This window comes from Lonchura striata, chromosome 13, assembly GCF_050655825.1.
Source record: "Lonchura striata isolate lonStrDom1 chromosome 13, ASM5065582v1, whole genome shotgun sequence".
Classification (NCBI taxonomy): Eukaryota; Metazoa; Chordata; class Aves; order Passeriformes; family Estrildidae; genus Lonchura; species Lonchura striata.
Window position 1 is genome coordinate 4,210,350 of NC_140715.1, and position 26,822 is coordinate 4,237,171.

General features: G+C 60.9%; 2 protein-coding genes across 6 annotated transcripts; one reads left to right on the forward strand and one right to left on the reverse strand.

The window, feature by feature from the left end:
- Window positions 1-981: 981 nt before the first annotated feature.
- On the forward strand, window positions 982-23,644 carry ARAP3 (ArfGAP with RhoGAP domain, ankyrin repeat and PH domain 3). 5 transcript variants are annotated; one of them, XM_085591106.1, is made up of 34 exons: window positions 982-1,120; window positions 2,674-3,753; window positions 4,304-4,362; window positions 4,637-4,701; window positions 5,122-5,192; window positions 9,478-9,747; window positions 10,077-10,146; window positions 10,546-10,666; window positions 10,858-11,045; window positions 13,430-13,536; window positions 13,641-13,840; window positions 13,986-14,071; window positions 14,685-14,867; window positions 15,079-15,241; window positions 15,548-15,679; window positions 15,752-15,908; window positions 16,053-16,155; window positions 16,359-16,557; window positions 16,641-16,704; window positions 17,510-17,673; window positions 17,807-18,019; window positions 18,160-18,265; window positions 18,740-18,887; window positions 19,050-19,118; window positions 19,390-19,464; window positions 19,577-19,691; window positions 19,845-19,973; window positions 20,160-20,293; window positions 20,437-20,519; window positions 20,727-20,762; window positions 21,190-21,253; window positions 21,347-21,484; window positions 21,573-21,799; window positions 22,447-23,644. In XM_085591106.1, the coding sequence occupies exons 2-34, from the start codon at window positions 2,714-2,716 to the stop codon at window positions 22,451-22,453; spliced, it is 4,986 nt and encodes a 1,661-aa protein (XP_085447232.1). In that variant the 5' UTR covers window positions 982-1,120; window positions 2,674-2,713; the 3' UTR covers window positions 22,454-23,644. The 5 variants fall into 5 exon arrangements, with proteins under 5 accessions (XP_085447232.1, XP_077642842.2, XP_085447230.1 ...); XM_077786716.2 differs by having other exon boundaries at window positions 21,761-21,799; XM_085591104.1 differs by having other exon boundaries at window positions 2,674-3,747; window positions 21,761-21,799.
- LOC116184135 (proteinase-activated receptor 3-like) lies at window positions 23,622-26,572 on the reverse strand. The gene is made up of 2 exons (XM_031506053.3): window positions 26,214-26,572; window positions 23,622-24,922 (listed from the first exon to the last, which is right to left on the reverse strand). The coding sequence occupies exons 1-2, from the start codon at window positions 26,497-26,499 to the stop codon at window positions 23,862-23,864; spliced, it is 1,347 nt and encodes a 448-aa protein (XP_031361913.2). The 5' UTR covers window positions 26,500-26,572; the 3' UTR covers window positions 23,622-23,861.
- Window positions 26,573-26,822: the final 250 nt, after the last annotated feature.

Here is a 26,822-nt window from a genome sequence, read left to right on the forward strand (position 1 = left end):
GACCTCAGCAGCCTTCCCAAGAACAGCAGGCCCTAACAGCTTCCTCTACGAGGCAGCGGGATGGCAGGGTCTGCTCTGCAGGGCCACAGGGTCCCTGCACACCCTGTGGGTCCCCTTGCACCCTGAGGGTCCCCACACCCCACCCACAAGCGGGTCCATGGGGTCACCCATGCCAGGGGATGTGTCACTGCCTGCTGGAGCAGCTGCTGGGGAAAGGGGGGGAAGGCAAAAGCCTTGCCAGGCTCGTGCTGAATTCTGCTTCTGCTTTGCAGCAGCAGCCTGTGGTGAGTGCCTTTCCCCCTGAACTGCACACAGGGCTTTCTATCGGGTGGCCCTCCCACACCACCCCACCGTGGCTCTGGGGGCACTGCTGGGGTGGGGAAGGACCTGCTGGCATTGGAGCAAGGGAGTGCTCAGCTCTGGGCCCTCAGAGGGCAGGGAGAGGTTATCAGCATGGCATCAGGAGTGAGATATCAGCCTTCGGCACCCTCAAGGTTGGGTAAGAGCTGAGCTGGACCAACAGCCAGCCCTGCTGGGGCTCTTGCAAGAGGTGTTGTGTTAAAATCAGCTGGGCCAGGCTGTGCTGAAAGCTCAGGCTCCTTGCAGGAGGATCCCACTGGATGTTCCTCTGCCACCCCAGCCCCTGCTGCCATCCTGCCCTTCAACTCACCCCACATCCCCCTGCCCACGGGGCACCAGGAGTGGGCTGAGGTGCTGCATTCCCAGCATCAGCACAAAGGTTTTTATTTTCCCAACATTTCACCCACCCAGCCCCAGTGCCAGCCCTTCCATTCCCCTCATCAGCATGAACATTTGAGCCCGTTTTCCCCAGTTTAGCCCAAAGGAAGGCAGAGGCTGGCTGAGGGACAGCCGGTGCAGCGTCACGCCTGGGAAGGGACAGGACAGAGGGTGGGACAGGGATGGGGACCAGAGGGCTGGCCTGGAGGAGGGACCGGCAGTGGGAGGCACAGGCTGGGTGCTGCGGAGCCTGCAGCAGTTCCTGCACGGGACTGCCTTGGCATCCCCGGGAGCCCAGAGCGGGGTGGCCCCGGCGCCCACAGGACACTGCCACCGTGCTGCCCTGCCGGAGCTGTCCCCGGGGGGCTGCGGGCCGCCAGAGGTGAGGGACAACCGCGGGGGCGGCAGGAGATGGATGGGACAGATTTGGGGACGGTGGGGAAGGGGCCAAGACTGGGACAGTCCATGCTCACTGTGCCAGCTGGGCATGGGTTTGTAAGCACAGGGATGGTGCCCACCTGCCCATCAGGCGTCACTGCCCATGCCCTGCACTGCCCCAAAGGGCCACACCACAACGTGGTGCCCGGCACGGCCCCAGAGCCCCAGGAACGGGGAGGTCTCAGCAGCCATCTCCCCACTGGAGAAGCCTCAGGCAGGGCAGGCAGAGGGCAGAGCCAGCCTCAGATCCCTCAGGGTGATAGAGGCGTGAAAAAGAGGGAAATTGCCCCATTTCGGCCCCAGCTGCTGGGCACAAACGGGTACCCCGCTTTAACCCAGCGGCACAGACACCCAGCCCACGTCGCTGTGGGACATCGCTGTGGGACATTTCTGTCGGTCCTACACAGCCTGACAGCTGCCCTGTCCCCCTGCTCCCCGTGTCCCAGCCCCTGCCGTGGCCGTCCCTCCTCCTCGCTGACAGCGTCCCCACGTGCCCGGGGACACCGCAGCCTCGCAGGGCACTTCCCCCGGCACCCACGCACCCCTTGGCTGGGCAGGCGGGGCTGGGCAGCGGGGCCGGGCCCGTGCCGGGCACGGGGGCTCAGCCCGGCTCTCCCGGGCCGGGTTTGGGACGCGGCTGCTGCGGGAGGGGGCAGGGGATGCGTGGGAGCGTGCAGGCAGCAGGAAGGAAGCCGGAGCCGAACAATAGAGGGAAATGGAGGAACTGGAAAAAGACCCAGTGGCAGCACAGTCAGCACAGATGGTTTAGTGCGGAGCTGCGTGATTCATGGGAAAAAGGCCCTCAGCAGGCTGTGGGCTGCGCTGGAGTCATCCCGGGCTGAGCGTCCCTGGCGGCAGCCGAGCCTGGCCGTGCCTCGGGGCCATGTGCGGGCGGTGGGGTCCGGCCCGGCCGGGGGTGGGGGGCTGGCTGGGTGGGAGGCTGTCCCGCTCTGTCTGCCCGTGAGTCATGCTGACCTCTCCCATGCCCTCGCCAGCAGTGAGAGAGAGAGAGAGAGAGAGATTATGGTCTGGCCCTTCCGGCCGCAGAGCCCTCCCCGAGCTGGCCGGCACGGGAGCTCCTCATCCCCCGGGAGGGGCCCCGCTGCTCCCCCGGTATCTGCCCGGGACACGCCCGCGGTGCGCGGCTCTGGCCCGCCCGCGGCCCCGCGGAGCCCGGAGCTCGCCATCAGCCCCACCGCCCGCTCCCCGAGAGCCCCGGACCCTCGGCTCCTGCCCGGGCTCGGGTCCCAAAGCGGGGCCAGGATCCGGCTCCGGCAGCCCCCGGGAGGGGTGCGGAGGCTGGGGCAGGGGAACAGCAGGATGCCGGCTCCTGGAGCTGGCAGGAGGTGAGCGGCTGCGGGGACAGCAGCGAGCTGCGGCGACCTCCGGGAGCATCCCGAGCTCCCAGCCGCGGGATCCGCGCCCTTGGCGGCAGCTGAACCCACCCCCTTTCCCTTCCTGCCGCCCCCTCAGCCCCTCTCTCCCCTCCTCGCACAGATGATGGGCTGAGCATCCGTCGCGGAGGCACCGCAGGGCCATGAGCTCCCCGTGCGGCCCTGACTCGGATATTGCGGACTGGCTGGCCACCATCCACTTGGAGAGGTACCGGGATGTCTTCAAGCAGCACGGATACCATGTGGCCAGAGATGCCACCTCGCTGGACAGCCACCACCTGCAGCAGATCGGCATCACGGCCACCGGGCACCGCAAGCGGATCCTGGCGCTGGCGCAGCAGACGCGGATGCTGAGCCAGTCCCGGGGCAGAGCTGCAGCAGCAGACGGCCAGTCCCGAGGCTCGGAGGCGCTGGATGCCCCCCAGGAGGGCAAGGATGCCATGAGAGCGGAGCCGGGAGGGACCAGTGACGCCTTTGGGACGCAGCCGCGTGTCACCGTGCCCAGCCAGGCGCCGCCGGGAGACAAGGACCCTGCTCCTGCCGCCGTGAAGCCGGTTCCCAAGCCGAGGACGGTTTTCCCTCGCTCAAAGCCGGAGCAGGGATTAGTGCCCGTGCCCCCGGCACGCTCCACGGTGCCCGCGCACGGCCCGGGCAGCGAGAGGGCACCGGCAGCCTTCGTGGTACTGGAGGGGTTTGTGCCAGGAGAGAGCTCCACGGATTTGGAGAGCCCGGAGCCCGGCGCTGCTCCGGGGGCAGCCGTGGCCATGGGTGCGATAGCGTCCCGGCTGAGAGGGCGGGACGGCGCTCGGGAGGAGACACGGCCACCCCCGAGGCACGGACAAAGCCCGGAGACACCGGAGAGATCCCCCCCGGCTGCGCCGTGCGTCCCCCCGCGGCACAGGCAGCGGGGCCCGGCCGCTGAGCCCAGCCCCGGCACTGCCCCGGCCCCCGGCGCTGCCCCGGCCGGGACAGAGCCCTCGCCGTGCCCCAGGGCAGCGCCCTCGCCGCCGGGCTCGGGGCAGGGCCGGCTGCAGATGGTGTCCAACGCCATCTACGAAGGACTCGAGCGCCCGGCGGCAGCCGCGGAGGAGCCGGGAGGGGAGGATGGGCCCCGGGGTGAGGGGGTCCCTCAGCCCCCCGCTCTGTCCCCGCAGGAGCACACCCAGCCAGAGGGCAGGTCTGAGTAAGGCGATGCTTTCCCTCAGTCCTGGGAGCAGAGATGAGGGTCCAGAGTGCCCCCCGCCCCCGGGACCCACCCCAGAGCCCGCCCTGCCTGCCTCCAGGTGCTGACACTCCCCTTTCACCACCCTCCCCGTGCCTTCCCCGAGCTCTGGATGCGGCAGCTGGGATCCCTCCGAGATGACAGGACGGCCCTGGGCCCCCCGATGGCTCCTTCTGGATGCAGGGAGGGGCTGCTGCCCTTTCTCTGCCCCTCTGGCAGCAGAGCTGGCGGTCCCCAGCATGCTGAGGGCGTGCCTGAGTGAGGTTCTGGGGCTGCCTCCTGCTGGGAACGAGGTGGGAGGTGTCAGAGGGGGGAGATGCTGCGGTGGGAAATGCCCCACAGCCCCAGAAACATCCCGGCAGTCCCAGGGTTGGGAAGAGAAGGGAGCAAGGAGGGCACTGGGGGCAAGGGAGGGGATGCTGCACATTCCAGGGGACAAAGCTGGGCTGGGGAGCAGCGTGCTGGACAGCAGAGACCCCCATGCAGTGACCCCTGTCCTGTTTTCCTGCAGTCCCGGCTGGCCCGGCGGGGCCCTGCCCCCCATCCCACAGAGACCCACCGGCAAGCCAGGTGAGACCCCCGGGGCACAGCAGGGACCTCCGGTGTCCCGGGAAGGGGGACAGGGGGCCACCCACACCCCCTGCTGTCCAGCCCTGCCCCTGCTCTGCCTCCCTCGGGGACCGGGGAGCCCGTGCCAGGCAGAGCCCAGCCCCCCGTGTCCCTGTGTCACATGCCCTGGTGTTGGGGTGCGCTGTGGTGGGCTCGGGGGTCCCTCACAAGGACTGGGAGTCCTGGCTGCTCTCTCCCTCACCATTGGTGCTTCCCCTCCCCTCTCTGCCCACAGAGGTGAATGATCCGCCCGTCAGCCCCTACAGCGAGACCATCTTTGGCCATGTGGCCCTGCCAAAGGTGAGGGGACACTGTGGGGTGGTGGCTGTCCCCTGCTGTCACTCTGCATCCCCCCGGCTGCTGCAGAGTCGGGAGCTGCAGCTGGTGAGGCCCTGGTGCCCAGCAGTGCCTGGGGAAGGGTCTCCCCTGAGAGGTGCTGGCACTGCCCAGGCTCCCCAGGGAATGGGCACAGCCTGAGGCTGCCAGGGCTCCAGGAGCCTTTGGAGAGCGCTGCCAGGGCTGCACAGGGGTGATTGTTGGGGGGTCTGGGCAGAGCCTGGGTCTGGACTGGGGGTGTCCCTTCCAGCTCAGGAGATTCTGGGATTCTGTTCTGGGCTAGGGTCTCAGGCTGAGCCCCTGCACTGCAGGCCAGGCAGGCGAAGGGGTCTGGGCTGGGACAGGGCACAGGGGACACGAGATGTGACCATTGTCTCTTCCCAGGGTGTTGGCATCTCCTCTGAACAGAGCTACGAGGTCGTGCCGGAGCTGGAGCTGGAGCGAGAAGGCTGCAGGTAGGGATCAGCAGGGCTCAGGGGACAGGACACAGCCCTGGGACAGCCCGAGAGGGGATGGGGGCTTTTACCCCATGGCAGAGCTGATCAGGAGTGTCTGGGATGTGTCAGCAGTCTCCAGAAGAGCTGTCAGGTTTGGAGATGAGATGTGCTGGTGGGTGGCCCTTGGGGGACAGTTCTTGGCAAGAGGTTTCTGAGTGCACAGCCAGGGCAGCACCAGTGGCACTGTGCACCTGTACACCCAGAGGAACCCAGATTTGGCCTCTGGGGTCAGGGAAACACCATGGGGGACGGGGGTTACTCAGGAATTAGATGGCTCCAAGCCCCAGATGAGGGGTTGTGCAATCCCTGAAGGCTCCAGCAGCCTCAGATCAGCATCTGCTGCTCAGTCACTCTGCGGTGGTGGGCAGTGAAATTGTGAGGGGCACCTTTAAACACTTTTGAAATGTACTTTCCATAACTCCTGATAGCATCTCAGAAAGAGGAAGGAAAGCTGCTCTTCCCATTTCAGATGGGGAGGGTTCCTTTTCCTGTGTTGCTCAGAGGAGGAGGTGAGCTGCAGCTCTGTGGCCTTCAGCTCTGCTGTGCCCTTGCTGGCCAGTGCACGTCCACATCCTGCCTTTCTGCACTGTGGGGACACTCCCAGCACCTCTGGTGCTCTGGGTGTGTGGCACCGTGGTGGCACCTGATGTGGTGGCACAGATCTCAGCCACAGATGGGGAATTGCAAATAGCTGGGAACTGGAGTTTTGTGAGCAGAAATACTGAAATCTCCTGTGGAGCCTCTGCATCAGCTCAGAGAGGAGCTGGGCACTGGCCTGTGTGCATCCAGGGGCTTCCCAGGAGCTGGGATCCAGAGCATCCCAAGGGAGCTGGCCAGGCACTGGCAGCTGTGGGGTTTGCAGCTGCCCTTGCAGAGAAGAGGCAGGATGTGACCATCAGCAGTTCACAGGTTTTTTCTCCCAGCCCAAGCAGGGCTGGGGTGTGGAGAGTGGAAGAGGAGACAGAAAAGCTCTGAGCACCTTTTGCACTGTGCTCACAGACTCCATCATCCCGCTGCTCCGGTGCTTCCCCCCACCCCAGCCCCACTGCTCCCACCGCATTCCCTGGAGCAGAGCTGTGGGATGCTGCTCAGCTGCTGGGGGCTGCTGGCCAGCCCTGCCCCGGCTCTGCCGCCTCTGTGGGACCTCCTGATCCCCCCCCCACAGCAGCGGTGTTTCTCCAGTCCTCATCCTTGTGTCACTGGGAATCCCCAGGCGTCCTCTGCAGCCCACCAATCCACTTGTCATGGGAAATATTTCCCAGTCCCAAACTTCAGAAAAGCCCTTCTGCCCCTTTTCCTACCTGTGGTGACTCCTCTTGCCCTGTTCTGGGGGAGTTTTGTCTGGCCCACACTGCTCCCTGGCTTGGGGTGTGGCAGTGTCAGTGGCAGGGGTGAGCAGGGCCACCTCCCCAGCAAGAAAATACCCCCGGAGAAAGGAAGATGAATGCAGAATTCCAGCAAACAGGGAGCTGGGTCTCTGAGGGTGCAGCAGGACCGTGGGGTGGGATTTACCTGCTCTGAGTCTGAGCACGTAAATCCCACATAAATTCATCCACGCTGGTGATGCTCAGCCCCCTGAAATGCTGGTGCCCTGCTCCAGCCATCAGTCTCAGCAGGACAGAGGTGGCACAGCAGTGTCCGTGTCACCCCAAGGAGCTCAGGGGACTGGGTCAGACTCACCAGGCACCGTGGGTGGGCTTTGCTTGTCCCTGCCGGATGCTCAGTGCTCCAGTCTCTTTACAGCTTCACTGACTGTAAATCCCAGCTCAGGAAGTGGCTGTTTGGGATTTTTTCCCGTTCTCCTCTTGCCCTGACCCACGCCGTGGGTCTGCCTCCCACTCAGCCCTGGCACTCGCGGCTGCTGTGTGCCGCTGTGACCCCGAGTCCTCCAGCCACACCGTTCCCTGTCCAGTCCTTCCTGAAGCATCTGCAGACAAGGCCGGGATTCCAGCCAGATGAGTCACCCTGCCAAGGCTCTGTTGTGCTAATTAAACAGCGATTTTCCTTGTGCTCCGAGCCTCGCGGCCAGCCAGGGCCATTTCTTGTCTTTCCTGGAGCCACAGAGGCCGTTTTCCCTCTCCATCCCCTCCTCAGCCCGGTTTTCCCTCTCCATCCCCTCCTCAGCCCGGTTTTCCCTCTCCATCCCCTCCTCAGCCCTGTCACTACCCCACTTCTCTGGAGCAGTCCCCGGCTGGGACAGCTCCAGCCCAGCATCTTCCCAGCAGATTTAGGGCTTGCTCCTGTCCCATGTGGATCAGGGACATCTGATGTCCAGTGTGCCTGTCCAGGGCCTATCCCAGGATGAGGCAGTGCCCAAACCCAGGTGTTGGAAGCCTTTAGGAGTGTTTGGGGTCATTCTCCTGCTCCTGAAGCCTCTCATGAAGTTACACTGGAGACACTTTCTCACATTCTCTGGGTTTCTTCTCCAGAATTGTCTCCATCTCCAAGGATTCCCACAGCTCACCTGCTCCTCTCCCACCTTGCTCCTTGGCTTCCAGCTCCTGAGGCTGAAGCACTGATGGCCAAGAGAGTCCTTCCAGTTCTCCTCATGACCCTGTCCCCATCACTCACCCTGTCCCCTGGAGATGCCCAGTTTGCTCAGGTGCTACTCAGACAGAAGCTGGGACAAGTCTTGGATCATCCCTGTTGCCTTTTTATGAGCCTTCTCTTTGCCCTGGCTTTGGATTCCACAGGGGAATTTGGCATAGATGCCCTTCTGTGGGTACTGGGATGTCCCAGCTGCCACAACCATCTTCCTGCCCATCACCATAGCACCTGGGCAGGCCCCCTGTGACCTCCTGGGACTGTCAGACATTTTCCAGCACATTTCCTTTCCATGGAAAGAAAAATGCCTGGCTGAGAGGGCTGATGGGAAGAGGCAGGCTTTGCAGTTTATTTTTATAATTTCCTTTTATTGTTATGGCTGGAGAGCCGCAGCAGGGCTAGCTGGGGGTTTAGCATGGCTTCCCAAGGGGTGGAGATGGATGCAGGAGTTCCACCAGCCCAGCATTTTGGCTGGACACAAGAGCAGGCATGAAGGTGTCGTGGCAGGAGTTTCACAGTGCCAGGAATGTTGGAGAGGAGAGAGAGGGATCAGCTGGGGTGGGTGTGCAGCAGGGAGCAGGATATGGGACTGGGGAGCTGCCTGGCTTCCTTCACTGCCTGAGAAGAGGGGAAGGAGGTGATGCCAGGGGTTTGACGACATGGTGGTGGCCCGTGTGACATTCCCTAAAGCTGGGAAGCCCCAGCCTTTGTGCCATCATGTAGGGCTGAGTCTTGGGCTGCTGGTGGCCTCAGGGCTCCTGAGCATTCCTGGAGATGTGTTGAAGCCCACCCTGGGTCAGGGGTGGGTCTGTGTAGTGGAAAAGTCTCTCCTCCAACCCGTGCTTCCAAAGAAAGGCTCAGCAGTCTCTGTTGTTGGGTCTCAAGGCAGTTTATTGCAAGTTATCTAAAAGATTTTCTCCTTGAGCTGTTGTGGTTTGCTCAGAGCTCAGGCAGAGGCACACACACACCCTGACATCCTCTCTGACTCCAACTGCTTCTTCTCTCCCCGCCCAGGGCTGCTGCTGTCTTTTATATGGTACATTACATATTACATGTTTATAGTTTTCCCCAATGCCTATTACCTATATTAAATGGTGATTTTCTATCTTTTATATGGTACATTACGTGTTACATGTTTACAGTTTTTCCCCAATGCCTATTACCTATATTAAATGGTGCTTTTCTACTCTAAACCACTTTGTCAGTGCCAACATCACCAAGAACATGGAGGTGAGGAAGAAGAAAGAGGGAGGACAGGACAGGCCCAGATCCCTCCATCTTAAAACCTCTGACCCCCATGTACAAAACTGAAACCCCCCCTGTACAGGTGTTAAAACTCCCCTGTACAGCACTAAAAAATTCTTCCCTCTACTTTGTGACTACTTCTACTATAATATCTAAACTTTTGTGACTTCTTGTTCTTCCTGCAAGGTTGGTAAATCATTCCATGGCTCAAACCCAAAATCACAGCTGTTTCCAGCTGCCTGCCAGGGTCTCAAATGCTTCTGACCAGGGCCTGGAACCTCCAAAAATGTCTGAGGGACATTTTGAGTTCCCACAGAGATGCAAACCCCAACATCCCCGGGTGCCCCAAGCAGGTCAGGATGAGGCCAGGAGCTGTGCCAGGTGTCCCCAGATGGGGTGGGAGTGCCCAGGAGCACGCTGTGCTGCCCAGCTCCTCCCAGCCCCTTTTCCACAGAACGAGCAGCGAGTGCAGCAGCGAGGGCCGGAGCGAGGACGAGGAGAGCCGGAGCCGGCTCATCGAGCGCATCGCCCACAACGACACCGAGGGGTATTCCACCGTGGAGGCCCCGTGCCCCGAGGGCGCCCCGTTCAGCCTGCCAGCCCACCTGTACCCCGACGAGCCCCTGGATGACCTCACCATCTCCCCGTACGCCAGCTTCACGTCGCTGTGCGAGCCCCGGCCCACCATGCTCAGTGGCTGGCTGGACAAGCTGTCCCCACAGGGGTACGTGGGGCAGGCCTGGGGTCACAGCAGGCTTTGGGTTGGGAGAGACCTTAAGATCATCTCACTCCACACCCTGCCATGGACAGGGACACTTTCCACTATCCCAGGTTGCTCCAAGCCCCGTCCAACTGCCCTGGAACACCTCCAGGGATGGGGCAGCCCCCATAGGTAAAGCTCCCGTGGGCAAGGTGAGGTGGCTGCGCTGGTCACTGTGCTCCCCTTGGAAGAGGAACCTCTTGGGTGCTCTCTGTGCAGCTGTGCCTGGGAGGAGGGAGGGTCTAGGAGGGGCAATCATCCCCTTCCCAACAGTTTTTCTGCCATCCCAACAGGAACTATGTCTTCCAGAGGCGCTACGTCCGTTTCGATGGCAAGAACCTGATGTACTTCAGCAGTGAGAAGGTACCAAGGGGCACAGTGGGGCAGGGTGGGGAGGCTGAACCTCGACACCACCTGGGGAGCTGCCACATCCCTTGGCCTGCCCTTGTCCTTCTGGAAGGAGCCAGCAGCGCTCTGCCATCACCAGGGTGGAGCAGCCGATGCCTGGCAGGCTCCCAGCCCAGCCTCAGCCACGGGGAGCCCAGGATTGCAAGGTCCCTCTGCCAACAGGGAGCAGGAAAGGGGAGGTCCTGCTAGAATAGGGTCCCAGCCATGGATCCAGCCCTTCCTGAATCCCCAGCGCCCACCTGTGCTCTGAGGCAGCACCAGCAGAGCGCCCAGGGGCTGCGGAGGATGTGCCAGGTCATGGAGGTGCTCTGTGGAAAGGGCAAAGCGGGTAACTCCACCTGGGGCTCGTTCCAGGAGCCCTATCCCAAAGGAGTGATCCCACTGTCTGTGATTGAAATGGCTCGTTCCACCAAGGACAACAAGTTCCAGGTCATCACCAGCCACCGGATCTTTGTCTTCCGCGCTGAGAACGAGGGTGAGTGAAAACCTGGGTCAGGGCCCACCAGCCCTGAGGAGCCATCCCTGCCTCCCTTCTCCCAGGCAGAGCATCCCGCAGGCAGCTCTCACCCCATCCCCAAACCATCCCTGCCTGCCTTCTGGGTGCTCTGCTCCCTGCCAGGGCTGTTGGGAAGGGCTCAGCCCCGCTCCCTCCTGCCTGGTCCCCAGCCCAGAGGAATGAGTGGTGCTCCACGCTGCAGAAGAAGGTGATGGAGCAGCGCCTGGTGGGGTCCCGGCCCCGGCCTGCCAACACCGCCCACTGCCAGAAATCGGGAACCCTGGAGCTGAAGGGCCAGAAGTCCAAGGTGTTTGCAGCCCTGAGCCTGCCTGAGATGTGGCTGTACAAGAGCGAGCAGGTTTGTGGCCAGAGCCCCACATGGGATGAGAGGGATGGAGGGAGCTGAGCCAGGGCTGGTGCCACAGCGAGAGCAGAGAGGAAATGGGTGGGCAGGAAAAAGGGAATGGCAGAGCAAGAAGCTGGAGATCCTACCCAGGGAGCAGTGATGGGTACCAGGAGTGAACCCCTGTCGGAATTCAAAATCTCCCTCAGCCATTTTTAGATGTTCCAGGTCCAAGTCAAAAGCATTTGAGACCCTGGCAAGCAGCTGAAAACGGCTGTGATTTTAAATTTAAACCATAAAATAATTTACCAGCCTTACAAAAAGAACAAGAAGTCACAAAAATTTAGATATTGCAGTAGAAGTAGTCACAACATAAAAGGAAAAATTTTAAAATAAAAAAATTTAAGCCTACCCTATCCTCCCTCTTTCTTCTTCCTTACCTCCATATTCTTAGTAATATTAACACTCACAAATTAGTTTAAAATAAAAAACACCATTTAATATAAATAATAAACATTTTTAAAAACTATAAACATTTAACACATAATATACCATATAAAAGATAGCACCAACGCTAAACAAAAAACAAAATTAAAAAAAAAAAATCAAAGTGTATCTATACCTTTACCTGAGCTGCTAAACAAACCACAGCAGCTCAAAAAAAATCTTTTAAATAACTTACAATAAACTACCTTAAAACCAAACAACAAAAAACTTCTAAATCTTTCCTTAAAAACACAAATTAAAAAAAAAATTCCACCAAACAAAACCACCCCCAACCTAAAATAAACTCCAACAGAGGCCCTGCCCAATCTTTTCACTATTGCTGCATCATCATCATCATCTCCACCAGGCATTTTGGCCTGGGTCACACCAAGCACCCCAATCCATCCCAGGGCAGGTGGATCAATGGCCACGGACTCAGCAGCACACACATCTCCTGCGAGGGGCACTCGCAGTGACAGCTGGTCACTGTCACCTCCCACGCTGCTGCTGCTGCCCAGAGGACACCTCACTTCCTTCCTGATGAATTTTCTTAGCACCCCTGCGTTTATTTCCATCACCTCACTTCCAGGTTGCCTGCTGTGCATGAAGCAGCATCAGCTTTAAGGAGGTGGCTGAGGTTGACATTTGTTTCATGAGTGCCTCTGACTCAAATCCCCTAAAGAAAGGGACCTGGCATCTTGGTTTGAACAGCCAGGTGTGTGCGAAGGAAGGCAGGAGCCTCCCCTGAAATGGAAAATGCAAACCCCCTCCCTCTGAATTGTTATAATTTTGAAATTAAGGGGCTCTCAGGCAAAGATATGGGAGTAGGAATAACAGTTCTTTATTAGGGAAGAAAATAAAAATAAAATTTAAAATGCAGTAATACAAAACAACCCTGCCAGAGTCAGAGCAGCCCTGTCCCCTGTGGGTCAGGGAGGTGGCTCAGCCCCATCCCAGGGGGGCTCAGCCCTCCTGCAGTGCCAGCTGTGCTTCTGCTGGAGCAGGATCCTGGGCAAGGGGGGAGTTTTCCTTGGAGCTCCAGGGCTGGGGGAGATGGGCCTGGGCTCCTCTGGGAATGCAGGGGGAAGGAAGCTGCTCCTCTGGGAATGCAGGGGGAAGGAAGCTGCTCCTCTGGGAATGCAGGGGGAAGGAAGCTGCTCCTCTGGGAATGCAGGGGGAAGGAAGCTGCTCCTCTGGGAATGCAGGGGGAAGAAAGCTGCTCCTCTGGGAATGCAGGGGGAAGGAAGCTGCTCCTCTGGGAATGCAGGGGGGAGAAAGCTGCTCCTCTGGGAATGCAGGGGGAAGGAAGCTGCTCCTCTGGGAATGCAGGGGGAAGGAAGCTGCTCCTCTGGGAATGCAGGGGGAAGAAAGCTGCTCCTCTGGGAATGCAGGGGAAGGAAGCTGCTCCTCTGGGAATGCAGGGGGCAAAGGCTGCTGTGCTGTTCCCAGGTCAGATTGGATCCAGGTAGGAATTCTTGGCTCCTCCCCTGGGCACAGCATCTCCCCATGGATGATGGAATTTTCTCAGCCATGCAGGGACACTCAGTGGCCATGGACAGCAGAGATCTCCCAGAGGGAGGATTGGCTGTGGGAGGGATAAAGAAAAAACTGCCCCATGAGCAGAGGATACCTGCCCCACCTCTGAGAGATGGGGATGGAATTCACACCCCAAAACACAGCCCAGGACACCTGGGTGGCCACATCTCAAGGGCTGTGGGCAGAACCTGCCTTTCTTTTGAAGGTATTTTCAGGGTGTTTTATGTCAGATGAGAGGTGGCTGAGAGAGCGGCAGGGCCTTGTCCGGGCAAAGCAGGGACGGGGTGCTGGAGGTGCCGTGGCTGCAGCCCCAACACCACAGGCGTGCCCAGGGTGGTGCCCAGCAGAACGAACAGCGCTGTCACTCTGAATTGCAGTTCTTCAAAATGGGCATCGCCATGTGCTTCATCGAGATCCGCGGCTCCACCATCCGCGAGGCCAAGACCCGCAGCTTCGAGCTGATCACCCCCTCCAAAACGTTCAGGTATGCTGGCATCCAGGGGGGTGAGCAGAGAGGAGCAGCCCGGAGCGGGGCCTGGGTGCTGGCGGCTGCAGCCCCCTGAGCTCCGGCCCTGCTGGTGCTCCCAGCTTCGTGGCGGAGTCGGAGCGGGAGAAGCGGGAGTGGATGGAAGCACTGCAGGAGGCCATCGCCGAGATGCTCTACGACTACGAGGTGGCGGAGAAGATCTGGTCCAACAAAGCCAACAAATACTGCGCCGACTGCTGGGCTCAGAGTCCCGACTGGGCATCCATCAACCTGTGCGTGGTCATCTGCAAGCAGTGTGCAGGTGGGACAGCTCCTGGGGACACAGGGGCATCCTCGGGGTGTGGGCTGGGGCTGGCTGTGCGGGCAGGGTGCTGTCTGGGGTGTGGGCATAACCTGGGGCTCAGTTCCTCAGCAGGTCAGGGTGCTGACTGTCCTGCTCCCTGCAGGGCAGCACCGCAGCCTGGGCTCCAACATTTCCAAGGTGCAAAGCCTGAAGCTGGACACCAGCGTCTGGTCCAATGAAATCGTGCAGGTGAGGCACTTGGGGTGCAGTGAAATGGTGCAGGTGAGGCACTCAGGGTGCAATAAAATCGTGCAGGTGAGGCACTCGGGGTGCAGTGAAATCATACAGGTGAGGCACTCAGGATGCAGTGAAATGGTGCAGGTGAGGCACTCGGGGTGCAATGAAATCAAACAGGTAAGGCTCTCAGGGATGCACTGAAATCATACAGGTGAGGCACTCAGGGATGCAGTGAAATGGTGCAGATGAGGCACTTGGGGTGCAGTGAAATCAAACAGGTGAGGCACTCGGGGTGCAGTGAAGTCATGCAGGTGAGGCACTCGGGGTGCACTGAAATCATACAGGTGAGGCACTCAGGGATGCAGTGAAATGGTGCAGGTGAGGCACTTGGGGTGGAGTGAAATCAAACAGGTGAGGCACTCGGGGTGCACTGAAATCATACAGGTGAGGCACTCTGGGTGCCGTGAAATGGTGCAGGTGAGGCACTCAGGCCAGAGCTTGCTGTGCTCAGGGGCCAGGCTGCTCCTGGCAGGGCAGCAGCCCCGTGGTCTCCCTCAGGAACACTGGGAATCCTGCTTGTCCTGCTGACCCGGGGGTCCGCCATGACCGTGGGACTCTCCCACAGCTCTTCATCGTGCTGGGGAATGACCGAGCCAACCGGTTCTGGGCCGCTCGGCTCCCTGCCGCCGAGGCCATCGCCCCGGACAGCGGCGCCGAGCAGAGACGGGACTTCATCACCCGCAAGTACCGGGAGGGACGGTACCGCCTGCCCCACCCCTGCTACGCCAGCCAGGAGGAGGTGCTCCAGGTAAGGGACACCTCGAGGTGCTGGGAGCCACCCCAGAGCTCCTGGTCTGAGGTGCCAGCACCTCCTGCCTGGCTGTGTGTGCTCACCCCCTCATGCCAGGCAGATTTTGGGAGGTTGTGCCTTGCTTTGGCTGCCTTGGAGCAGCCCTGGGAGGGAGCTGGGGTCTCCCTGAGCCAGGGCGGGGTCGCTAAATGCGCCTGTTTCACCCCAGGCGCTGTGCACTGCAGTGGCAGGACCAGCCCTGCTCAAGACCATCCTGCAGTTCTTCTCATCCTCGGAGGCTGCTGTGGCCTCTGATCCTGCTGCCAGCGAGGCAACCCCCGGGGCCGACCTTTGGTGGGGACCAGAGAGCAAAAGGCCCAGGAACCTTTCAGGTAAAGAGCACCCCCGAGCCTCATCTGGCTGTGGTGGAGAAAATTCCTCCTTACTGCTGGCCCTGCCCCTCCTCGCATGGCCCAAGGCAGGGGACACTCGGGGTGTCAGGTGTTGTGATGCCCTGGGGGACCCGCCCTGTCAAGGATTCCTCTGGAATCTCTGAGAGGTTCCTCTGGAGTCCCTTTTCAGGGAAGACCATGCCTGCACACCCTATTGCCTACACCTACATGAGGGGGACGTCCTTCTGGTACCCACAATTTGGTGGGTGCCTGCTCCCACCCCACCCTCTGTACCGTGTCCCACAGGGAGCCCCCGCGCGCAGGACCCGGGTCCAGAGGGCGTCTACAACGAGATCACCCAGCCAGTGGCACACAGCGGGTACCTGTACCGGGCCACAGCCCTCCCAAAGCTCCCAGGGGCCAGGAAGAGCAAAGAGGGTGAGTGTGGGCAGCGTGGGAGGGCAGGCAGAGCGTGCCCACCCCAGTGCCACTGACCCCCTGTTGCTGCAGACTTCCAGCGCACGTGGTGCTCCCTGGAGAGAGCCCTGCTCTTCTTCGAGACTGAGAAGTGCACTGAGCCCCTGGGCCACATTGACAGCGGGGATCTTCTCTCCCTGGGGGTCAACAGAGCCCACCAGACACTCACCAGCCCCGGCCCCACTGAAAGGTACCCCCAGCCGTGCCCCCAGTCATGCCCAGAAAGTGTGGGGCACACAGACAGCAGGGCTGGGCTCCCTGCTTGGTGCAGTGGCTGCTCTGGCTCTGGGGACAGGGTCAGGGTTGCCCTCATGGGCTGGTTCATCCTCTGCAGGTTTCGCTTCACCCTTGAGCTCTTCCTCACTGGGGAAAAAGTGCAGCAGCTGGGAACCGATGGGCCCGAAACGCTGCAAGGCTGGGCCAGTGCCATCGGCAAGGTGAGCCAGCCCCAGCGTGTCCCCAGCGTGTCCCTGCTTCGTGCCGTGATTCCTCACAGCTCCCCATGCTCTTCATCCGCAGTGGGAAGCACTCCCCTCCCTTTCCAGGGGCTCCCGTCCTCCCTGGTGACCTGCCCCCATCCTCGTGGGGGCCAGCCCTCGGCGGTGTCTTCACCCCTCTCACCTCCTGTTCCATCCCACAGTGGTTCACCCCCGTGAGCTGCCACTGCCTGCTGGGCTACGAGTTCCAGCGCGTGGGCCAGCTGCGCTACAAGTGCATGCTGAACCCCGAGCGCTGGCAGCGGGCCTTCTTCATCCTGCAGAAAAGCCACCTCTTCATCTGCCCCGCCGAGGAGGACGGGGCCGAGGACAGCATCAACCTGCGGCGGCTGCAGGAGCTCAGTGAGTGCCGTGGCACGGCCCGGGCGGGCCCCGCGGGGTGGCCCTGCCTGGCTCTGACTCCTCAGCTTCTCGCCCCGCTGCAGGTCTGGTTCCCCCCATGGACACCCCGGAGAAGAAGGAGCTGCTGGTGCTGGTGGAGATGGGGAGGTGAGTCCTGGCTGTGGGGATGATGGCGAGTGAGCCAAGCAACCTGGGCTTGCTGCCCAGGGCAAAGGCACGTCCAGAGGTGTTTGGACTCAGATTTTTATCAGCTCTTCTCCCTGTTACGGTCTCACAAACCATGAGTGCTACAGCACTTCACTCTAACAAATTAAAATAGGGCCCTATCTCTCTCTCTACAAGGCCTTTTAAAGATTAACTGTCCAATTAAGAAATAACACCTAAATTATTTTTTCCTTTTAACCCAATAACCAACCACCTACGGCCCACAGTGCAGACTTTTTTATCCAATTACACAATACCACTCAACCCATGGAGAAGGAGGTGAAGAGGATGGTGAACAAGGACCAGCTTCCACCCTAAAACCTACATATTACTTTATATATATTACTGTATTCTAAACCTTTAAACTCTAAGTTTTCCACCATGTGGTATCACACCCTTCTATTCAAACTCCACACTCACAATCCCATTTCTGCCATTCCATTTTGGAAGCCTTCTCCATGGCCTCAGGTTAGATGCAGTGTTCTCTTGGGGGTACCTGGCAGCACAGGAAGTCTGAAATTCCCAGTAACCAGGGTTCCAACAGGGATGGGTGATGCTGATCCCAAATCCCTGGTGGGGAAGTTACAGGGACAGCAGGGCTGTGACCAAGGGCTTTGCAGAGCCGTTTTGGTGAGGTGGGGTGTCCTCGGCTCAGCCTGGCTGGCCCTCACTCCCTGTCACAGGCAGGAGGGATAACCTGCCCCTGGGACAACTCTCATTCCCTCTTTTCTGCCCTTGTTGTTCTCAGGACATTCTACCTGCAGGGCTTGTCGCGGGCGGACTCGGCAGCGTGGTACGGTGACATCCAGGCGTCGGCAGGGGGCCGGGGCAACGCTCTGAGGGACCAGCAGCTGAGCCGGGGGGACATCCCCATCATCGTGGACTCCTGCATCGCCTTCATCACCCAGTACGGTGAGCCCAGTGCCCTCGGGCACCTCGGGATGGCTGATGGACCCAGGCAGGAGGCACCGCTCCGGGGCCGCCGGCCCCATGAGGGATTCTCTGAGCAGGATCCAGCCCCTGTGACCCTGTGTCCCTGTCCCAGGGCTGCGGCACGAGGGGATCTACCGCAAGAACGGAGCCAAGTCCCGGATCAAGGTACTGATGGAGGAGTTCCGGCGGGATGCCCGCAACGTCAAGCTGCGCATCAGCGACAACTTCATCGAGGATGTCACTGACGTGCTGAAGAGGTTCTTCCGGGAGCTGGAAGATCCCATCTTCACCCTGGAGCTGCACCCGCAGTGGAAGGAGGCTGCAGGTACCTCCTTCACCCAGGCCTGCTCCACGCTGGGTTCCCTGGGGCCAGTGTTCCTCTGGATGGGTCCTGGTGCCAGCCTTGGTGCCGTGTCACCTCTGGGTCTGCTGGGTTCAGCCAGGATCTGGTTTTCCTCCCTCCAGAGATCTCCTCGAAGCCGCAGCGCTTGGAGCGGTACAAGGAGCTCATCCATCGCCTGCCTCGCCTCAACCACAAGACCCTAGCTGCGCTCATCGGGCACCTCTACCGGTCAGTGGGGCCCTCCCGTCAGGGTCTCCTGGTCCAGCCAGCCCTCTGGGGTCTCCCTGCTGCCCAGGGAGTGCTGGCTCCTATCCCTAAGAGACAGGGAGGCACCATGCCCTGCTCCACCCACACAGCTGATGCTGGGGCACCTTGAACATTCCCAAAGTCATCCTGCAGCACGGGGGAGCAACGGGAGGTTTGGGACTAGGGGACACCACCCTGGAGGATGTAAATGTCATCCAGTGCCCCAGAGAGACACAAAACACTCAATTCCCATCTTGAGTCAGATTTTGAGGTAGCGCCGTTGTCTGGTTTGATGTCAGAGGGAAGTTCTCAAAACGGGAACTGCCCAGTTTGAAGTTCCCACTGCTGAGGGGCTGGGGACATCCAGGCTCTTTGTATGAGGCAGAGGAGGGTGGCCGGGGCTGAAGCCCCACCCTGAGTGGGACCAGCCCCTCACCTCTGTGCTCCTTATGCCAGGGTGCAGAAATGTGCAGACCTCAACCAGATGAGCACCAAGAACCTGTCGCTGCTCTTCGCACCCAGCCTCTTCCAGACCGATGGCAAAGGGGAGCACGAGGTCAAGGTGATGGAAGATCTCATCGACAACTACGTCAGCATCTTCAATGTAAGCAGGGGCCTGCAGCCCCTTCCGTGCTGGGTCTGATCCAGACCCCTTGCATCGCCCATCGTGCCCACCTCTGCCTCCCCCTGCATCCCTCCATCCTGGCCCTGTGTCCCCAAGCCGGATCCCACCCCACGCTGACCCTGTTCACCCTTCCTCTGGCAGATTGATGAGGATCAGGTATCCCAGATGGATCTGGAGAACAGCCTGATCACCACCTGGAAGGACACCCAGGTACTGGGAATGTGCTTGTGGCCCCCACCACATCAGGGATCCCTGGGCTGGAGGGACTGGCTGCTGGATGGGGACACTGCCAGCTGCCCACCCTGGGTCCCCACTGTCCCATATCCTCATTTGGGAAAGGATGTGCCCCCTCTTATCCCCCTTGTGCCCACCACCCTGTTGGCCCTGCCCGGAGGATGAGCAGCCCCAGTTTCCCAGGACACCATCTCCATCCCTGGGAAGGTGGGGTGTGCTCAGCACCCACACCAACGCCTCCCCGCAGCTCTCCCAGGCAGGAGACCTCATCATCGAGGTTTACCTGGAGCAGAAGGTGCCCGACTGCTGCGTCACCCTGAAGGTGAGTCCCAAAGCAGGGCTGGGCCAGAGCAGGTGAGCAGGGACGCGGCTCCTGGCGCCCCTGGGACCCATCCTGCACCGCCCACCACAGCTCCCCGTGTGTCCGGCCCCAGGTGTCCCCCTCGATGACAGCAGAGGAGCTGACCAACCAGGTACTGGAGATGCGCAACGTGGCCGCCAGCCTGGACATCTGGCTGACCTTCGAGGCTCTGGAGAACGGGGAGCTGGGTGAGCACGGGGGGATGGCCCAGGGGGATGCTCCTGGCATGGCCAGGCTGGGGAGGGGCAGGTGTGGGGGACATGCTTTCTGGTGGTGGCAGAGGGGACAGGAACTGGCGCAGGGGAGGGGACACGGTGGTGAGAGTGTCGCTGTGTCCCCAGAGCGGCCCCTGCACCCCAAAGAGAAGGTGCTGGAGCAGGCCTTGCAGTGGTGCAAGCTCCCAGAGCCCAGCGCCGCGTACCTGCTGGTGAGGAAGGTGCCCATCGGCGAGGGCAGCTGCCTCTTCACAGGTAAGGCGAGCACAAAGGGACCCAGCCCCTCGGGGTGTCCCCAGAGAGGGACAGCGCTGCCTGAGCTTCCCCTTGCCCTGCTCACTGCCCTGCCGCCATCAGGGGCACATCACCGAGACCCACGGGGGATGCCCCTGCAATCCCACCCTGCCATGCCCCTGACCCTTATGTCCCCCCACTGGGCAGGTGCCAAGCGTGAGACCCCCAAGTGTGGGCTGCTGAAATGCCGTGAGGAGCCCCCCAGGCTGCTGGGGAACAAGTTTCAGGAGCGTTACTTCGTCATCCAGGACAGGAGGCTGCTGCTGCTCAAGGAGAAGAGGGTACGGGGGATGCTGTGGCATGGACCTCAGCCCCGGGGTTGGGAGGAGGAGCCTGGGGACGGCAGCGGCACACTGGTGGCTGTTCTCCTGGCAGGGAGGCTGGCACCAAGCCGGGCTGGCACCCACTGGATGTCCTTTCCCAGAGTGTGAAGCCAGAGCGTGAGTGGCCCCTGGATGCAGCCAAGGTTTACATGGGCATTAGGAAGAAGCTGAAGCCGCCAGCTCAGTAAGTGGGACCTCCCCAGCCATGGCACTGGGGCAGATATCCATCCCTCAGTCCCTGCTCCTGGCTCCCAAACCCAGCTGCTGGACTTCACCTGGACACAGAGCCTGTGCCTGTGGGGCGAGCTCAGCCCCCTGCCCCACTGCCCACAGACCTCAGGCTGTGTCTGAGCTTGGCAGTGCTGCCCTACAGCCTTGTGTTCCTTCCCAGGTGGGGTTTCACACTGACCCTGGACAAGCAGCAGCTGTGAGTACTGTCCCCTGCCATCCTGGGGCTGGAGGAGGTTGAGACCTGTCCTGTTTTAGTGGGAGTGGGACAGCCAGGGGCAGTGGTACAAGGCCCTGGGGTCAGGGCAGAGCTGGGGCACTTGAGGGGCAGAGTGGTGGGGCCGCTGTCCCTGGCACAGGATGGGAGCCAGGCTCCAGGGGCCACCCACGGCCCTGCCACACAGCCTTCCTGCCTCCCCACCCACACCAGCACCCTGGGTGGTGCTGAGTGCCCAAAAAGCTCTCACCTCGCCCTAAAGCAATTTGGGCACACAGAGATTTTCAGAGATTTAACCTCATGGGGTGCAGATGAACCTGAGAGCTTCAGGCTCACAGAGAAGGTGACAAGGGGACGTGGGCCCCACTGCCCCCACTCCCTGGCAGCTTCTCCACGATCTGCCCTGCAGGTACCTGGTGTGCTCAGGGCAGGCCGAGCTGTGGGACTGGACCACCAGCATCCTCAAGGCTCAGGTGGGTGCAGGCTGGTGGTGCCACCCAGCTGGGCAGGGCAGGGACGGGGCTGGCAGGGCATGACCCCCGTGCCCACCCTGTCCCTGCGCGCAGCACGACGACCTGCGCCCTGTGGTCCTGCGCCGGCGCTCCTCCTCCGACCTGGCCAAGCAGAAATTCGGGACGATGCCACTGGTGCCCCTGCACGGGGACAGCACTGACGCCACCATGCTCTCTGCCAACCAAACCCTGGTAAAGCCCCTGCAGCTCCTCCTGCCCACAGGTGCTCCTGCACCATCCTGGTCCTTGTACCCGCCCCAAGACCCCATGCCCACTGCAGGGTGCAGCGGCGGGCGCACCAAAGGGTGCTGTGTGTGCTGTGTGCCACGCTCGTGTCCGTGCCCGTGTCCGTGGCAGCTCTCCGTGCCTGCAGGCTCCTGCACCCTCTGCCCTCCCCTGCCTGCCCAGCAGCCGTGGCCCTGCTCCGTGCTCTCCGTGCTCACCCCTGTCCGTCTCCTCTGTTTCTAGCGCCGCCTGCACACGCGAAGGACTTTGTCCATGTTCTTTGTAAGTACCTGCGCACCTGGAGCACCCGCTGCTGGCTTTGCACTGTGCCAGGGCTCACCTGCAGCATCCCACGGGCGCTCGGAGATGTGCCCACCTTGTGGGGCAGACAAGGGGGTGCCCACTGCTCTGCGCGTTCCCCACCTGGATATGGGGGTCCCTGCATGGTCCCAGTGTGGGCAAGCAAGAGCACGCCAGTCCAGCCCAGTTCCCAGAGCCTCTCTCATCTCACACATGTTGCCCATAGGGTATCAATGGAAGAAATGTGAGAAAAGAGGTTTAGGTGTGCCTTGTCGTCAGGTTATTTCCAAAAAGGCCACTGGGCTGGACCTCATTTCTCCTGGCTTTGTGCTCTACATGGCAACCACCTGCCCGCCGCACCCCAGAACGCTCTGCCAAGGGGTGCTGCGCTGGTGGCATGGACCATGCCCAGGCAGGGACCAAACTCCCCCTTCCTCACCATGGGGAAGAAAGAGCAGCAGTGCCTGAGCCGAGGGAGCTGGTGGAGGGCAGGTCCCCTGCAGGTATCGGCCCCATGGTGAGGGACAGGGTTCCCCAGGCAGTGCAGGGAGGGCAGGGTGAGGGGGGACAGAGGGGCACAGCTGAGCTGTGTGGGCAGTGCCCCTCACCCTGCCCCCTGCCCTCCCCAGCCCATGAAGATCCACCAGGACTCCCTGGAGGAGCAGCGGGAGAAGGAGGCAGACACTGACCCCGTCTATGAGGAAGTGGGGAACTTCCCCGAGCTGGCGGCGCTGGACCTGGGGCAGGGGCTGCTGGCAGAGCTGGTGGCCGTGCCCCCCGTGGACAGGTCCAAGAAGCCATCCCCGTTCCCCGAGGAGCCCCCAGCCACCGCCCTGTGCTCCTCGCTGCCCGCCAGCCCAGCACACAGGGTGACAGGTCCCTCTGTCACCAAAGCCGTGTCCCTCGAAAGGGGCTTGAACCTGGAGAGCAACAAAGCTCCAAACCCAGGGCTCAGACCCACCAAAACGTCCTCTCTGGAGAGGAACGTGGAGCCTTCCCTGGTGCTGGGCAGGGACTGGGAGCAGGCAGCCACACTGGGGAGCAGCCCCACAGCAGAGACCTCCCTGGAGCTGCCCAAGAAGAGGAGCTTGCAGCCTCCCTCACCCATCAGTGACAAACTGATGCAGGAGCTCAGCAGTGTCATCCTCAGGAAGAGCGATGGCCAACCCCCGGGGCCTGGCCAGCCGGTGACGTGACCGCTGTGCCAAAGGGGTGGCCACCGACCTGGGGGTCAAGTCGTGCCCGGTGGCAGCGATGGTGGGTACCCCAGTGGCAGAGATGAGGGGTACCCCACACTGCCACGTCGTGGAGCCCCCACCCTGCTCCTCCTCCTCATCCCAGAGCCAGGCTGGGATCGGGAGCCAAAGGGACAAGCGGTGACCAGGATGCTGGGCCATGGTACCCCCTCGTGGGAGGGCTGGGACTGCTGCCACCCGTGCTTGGCTCATGAGTGGCACTTCCTCATCGAGCCCAGCACCGAGGGACGTGAGTAAAGCAGAAAACAAAAGCAGGAAGGTGGTGCCCACATGTGTTGGCAGCACAGCACTGTGCCAGGCAGGGGCCATGGGGTGCCTGCCAGCACGGGGGATCACAGCGTGTCCCCTCTCCAGCACTGGGCCTGCGGGGCAGGGCCAGGACACCCAAGCCATCCCCCCTTCCCTTCTTGCATCCACTGTGGCGTATTTTTGGGGGAAAGGGGAGCAGCAGGAGCAGGGCTGGCCGTGTGTGCCTGGCGTGTAGTCCTGGCGATGGAGGGCAGCCCCTCCTTGGTGAGGGTGTTTGTACCTATTCCTGCCACCAACAGTGAGAAATAAAGGTTTATTTGTACTCTGGAGGGTTTGGTCACTGCAGGAGGAGCGCTGAGGGATGCCAGGGTCTGGCAGGTGGGGAGATCGGGGTGCCAGGCACCCAGCTGAGGGTCCCATGGGATTGGGCAGCGCTGATGTCATCAGGGGGACAAAACTGAGGCAAAATCCTTGTGAACCTCAGACCCAGGTGGGATTTTTTGCCCAAGTCTGTTGCCAGCCCTTCGTGTGGGCACGCTTCAGGCTCCCCCATCCCCGGAGCAGGAGGACACATCTTGGCAGCCCTGGCTCTGCCCACTGGACCTCAGGGGCAGGGCTGTTTTCTCCGTGGACTTCACCGAGGAGGTCTCGAGCAGGCAGCAGCCTCCCGCATCCCGGACCCAGGCCCGAAAATCCCGGGAGACATAGAAGTAGATGAAGGGATCAAAGCAGTTGTTGCAGGCGCTGAGCACCAGGACCAGGGCGTAGGAGATGTAGGTGCCGTTGTTGCACCCCGTGGGCTCCAGCATGTAGTGGATGAAGAGCATCACGTTGCTGGGCGTGAAGCAGAGGATGAAGACCAGGAGGACCAGGGCCAGGACACGCACCACCTGCCCGTGGCTCCCTCCCTTGGCCAGCAGCCGCGCCAGGATGCAGCTGTAGGAGATGATCATGAGCACGAAGGGCAGGCCAAAGCCCAGCCCCACCAGGGACAGGAAATAGTAACCAAAGAACCTTTGGGTTTCCTTTTCTAGCACATCGTGGCACGTCGTGATGTTCAGGCTGGAGATATTGTGTGTGTGGGAGCGCAAAAGCAGAGGGCTCATGCCCAGCCCCACCAGCAGCCAGATGCCCACACAGATGCCCACTTTGCCTCTTGTCCAGCTGGAGCCCTTCCACAGGAACGGGTGTGCCACAGAGATGTAGCGCTCCAGGCCGATGCAGGTGAGGAAGAGGATGGAGCAGTACATGTTCCCATAGAAGAAGGCCACCATGGTGCGGCACAGGTAGTCCCCAAAGGGCCAGTGATTGCCCAGGAGGTGGTAGGAGATCTTGAAGGGCAGCAGGAGGACAAAGAGCAGGTCAGCCCCAGCCAGGTTGAGCAGGAAGATGGTGCTGGAGCATCTCCTGAAGTTGGTGGCCAGGACCCAGCAGGCCAGAGCGTTGGCTGGCAGCCCCACCAGCAGCACCATGGAGTAGAGGGCAGGCAGGAGGCGGGTGCTGAGGGTGCTGTTGAGAAAATCTTCCTCAGAGGCCTGGGAGCACATGTTCTTCTCCTGGGGAGTGAGGGGGACCAGGGCTCGCCCTTTCTTGTTGGGCGCTGCAGGGACACAAGGGGACACAAGGTATTGGGCTCAGCCGAGGGCAGGAGCTGTCACCCCTCCCCGCAGTGTGACCACAGGAGGTGGCATCTCCCTGTCCCACATCAGGGGAGCCCCCAGCGCCCTGCTGCCCTGACCCTGCAGAGCTGTGACCCATCCTGTGCCAGGCATCAGCGCAGCAGTGCCCTGCTCTGAGCCCGGACAGGCTCTGCTCCCACATCCCTGGTGCTGCTGATGTCCCTTGTCCCACCCAGCCCGGCACAGCGGGATCAGGAGGGCAGCACGGGGTTGGAATAGTCCCAGCCATGTCCCCAGCTCAGCTCCCCACCACAGCCAGAGACATCTCCTCATCTTCCTGTGGTCAGGGGTTTTTCATTGTGTGCAAAGAACTAAAGTGAATAACAGGAAGACACCAGGACACCAGAGAAACAACCCAGGATCAAATCCCTTTTCTGGCTTGCTCAAAGAAAAAACCAGGCAAGCTATGCACATCAACCCCAGCTGCAGAATTTCTATCCTGATGGTCCCCAGAACACCCTACCCCAGGGGGCTTTGGTTACATCCAACACATCTCCCACACCCCCTCTCTGCATCCTGGGGATGGAAAATCCAGGTTACCAGAGCAGTAGTCTGAATTTTGCTGCCAAAAGGCAAAATGCTGGCTGGGTTTCAGGTCTTCACTCAGATTCCCAGTGTGGACACTGAGGGAAGGCAGCAGAGCAGGGCCCTGAACTCTCCCCATGTCACCTAGCCATTGCCTCCAAGTGTCACAGAATCACAGAATATCAGAATCATGAGCTTTGAAGAGACCTCTAAGATCAGCAAGTCCAACCTATGCCCTAACACCACAACTAGACCATAGCACCAAGTGCCAAATCCAGTCTTTTTTTAAACACATCCAGAGATGGTGATTCCACCACCTCCCTAAGAAGACAATTCCAGTATTTTATAATTCTTTCAGTGAAAATTGTTTTCCTAATACCCAACCTAAACCTTCCCTGACATAGCTGAGGCTGTGCCCTCTTGTTCTGCCAGTTGCTGCCCAGTGGAAGAGATCGACCCCCACCTGTCTGCAGCCTCCCTTCAGGAGCTGTAGCGAGCAATGAGGTCACCTCTGAGCCTCCTCTTCTCCAGGCTAAACAACCCCAACTCCCTCAGACGTTCCCTTGTGTTCCAAGCCCCTCACCAGCCTCGTTGCCTCCTCTGGACATCATGGGATGTGATGTTGGGGTGTCCCAGTGAGGTGTCCCTGCCCTACCCCATCACCCCCAGACCCACCAGGGCACTTACCTGAGGAGGGCTGGGTGGCAGAGCCAAGCCAGGCCCAGCTGAGCAGGAGGGTGACACAGGCAGCAGCAGAAGGTGACAGCCCCCGCCGGGACATCTCTGCGGAGCGGCCGCCGTGCCAGCCGGGTCTGCACAAATGGCACAGGGCTGCTGACACGGTGGGGCTGTCACCCGTCCCTTTCCCCGCTGACACCCCCCTTTGTACGTCACACTGGTGTCCTGCCCACATCCCTGCGGCGTGGCAGCCAGACAGAGGCGTGGGGTCACTGACAGTCACCACAGCGAGCATCTGGGTCACACCATCGAGGGGGGAAATTTCCAGCTGCCGTCACACAGCCGCATGCCATGGCGAGGAGGAAGTGGGCAAGAGGCAGCCGGAGGCAGGCAGGAGACACGGCGGGACGATGGAGCTGTCTGTGCCCCGTGTGTGGGACAGGAAGGTGGCGGCGGGTCCCCAGCCTGGTGACATGTGGCCCTGCCCCACTGCAGCGCTCCGGGGCACTGGGCATCCTGCCTGTCCTGCCCTGCCAGGCCAGACATGCCCAGGATCCATCAGTGGGGTCAGGCTGATGAGCTGGTGTCACAGCGTAGATGGGGCCACCCTGCATTGTT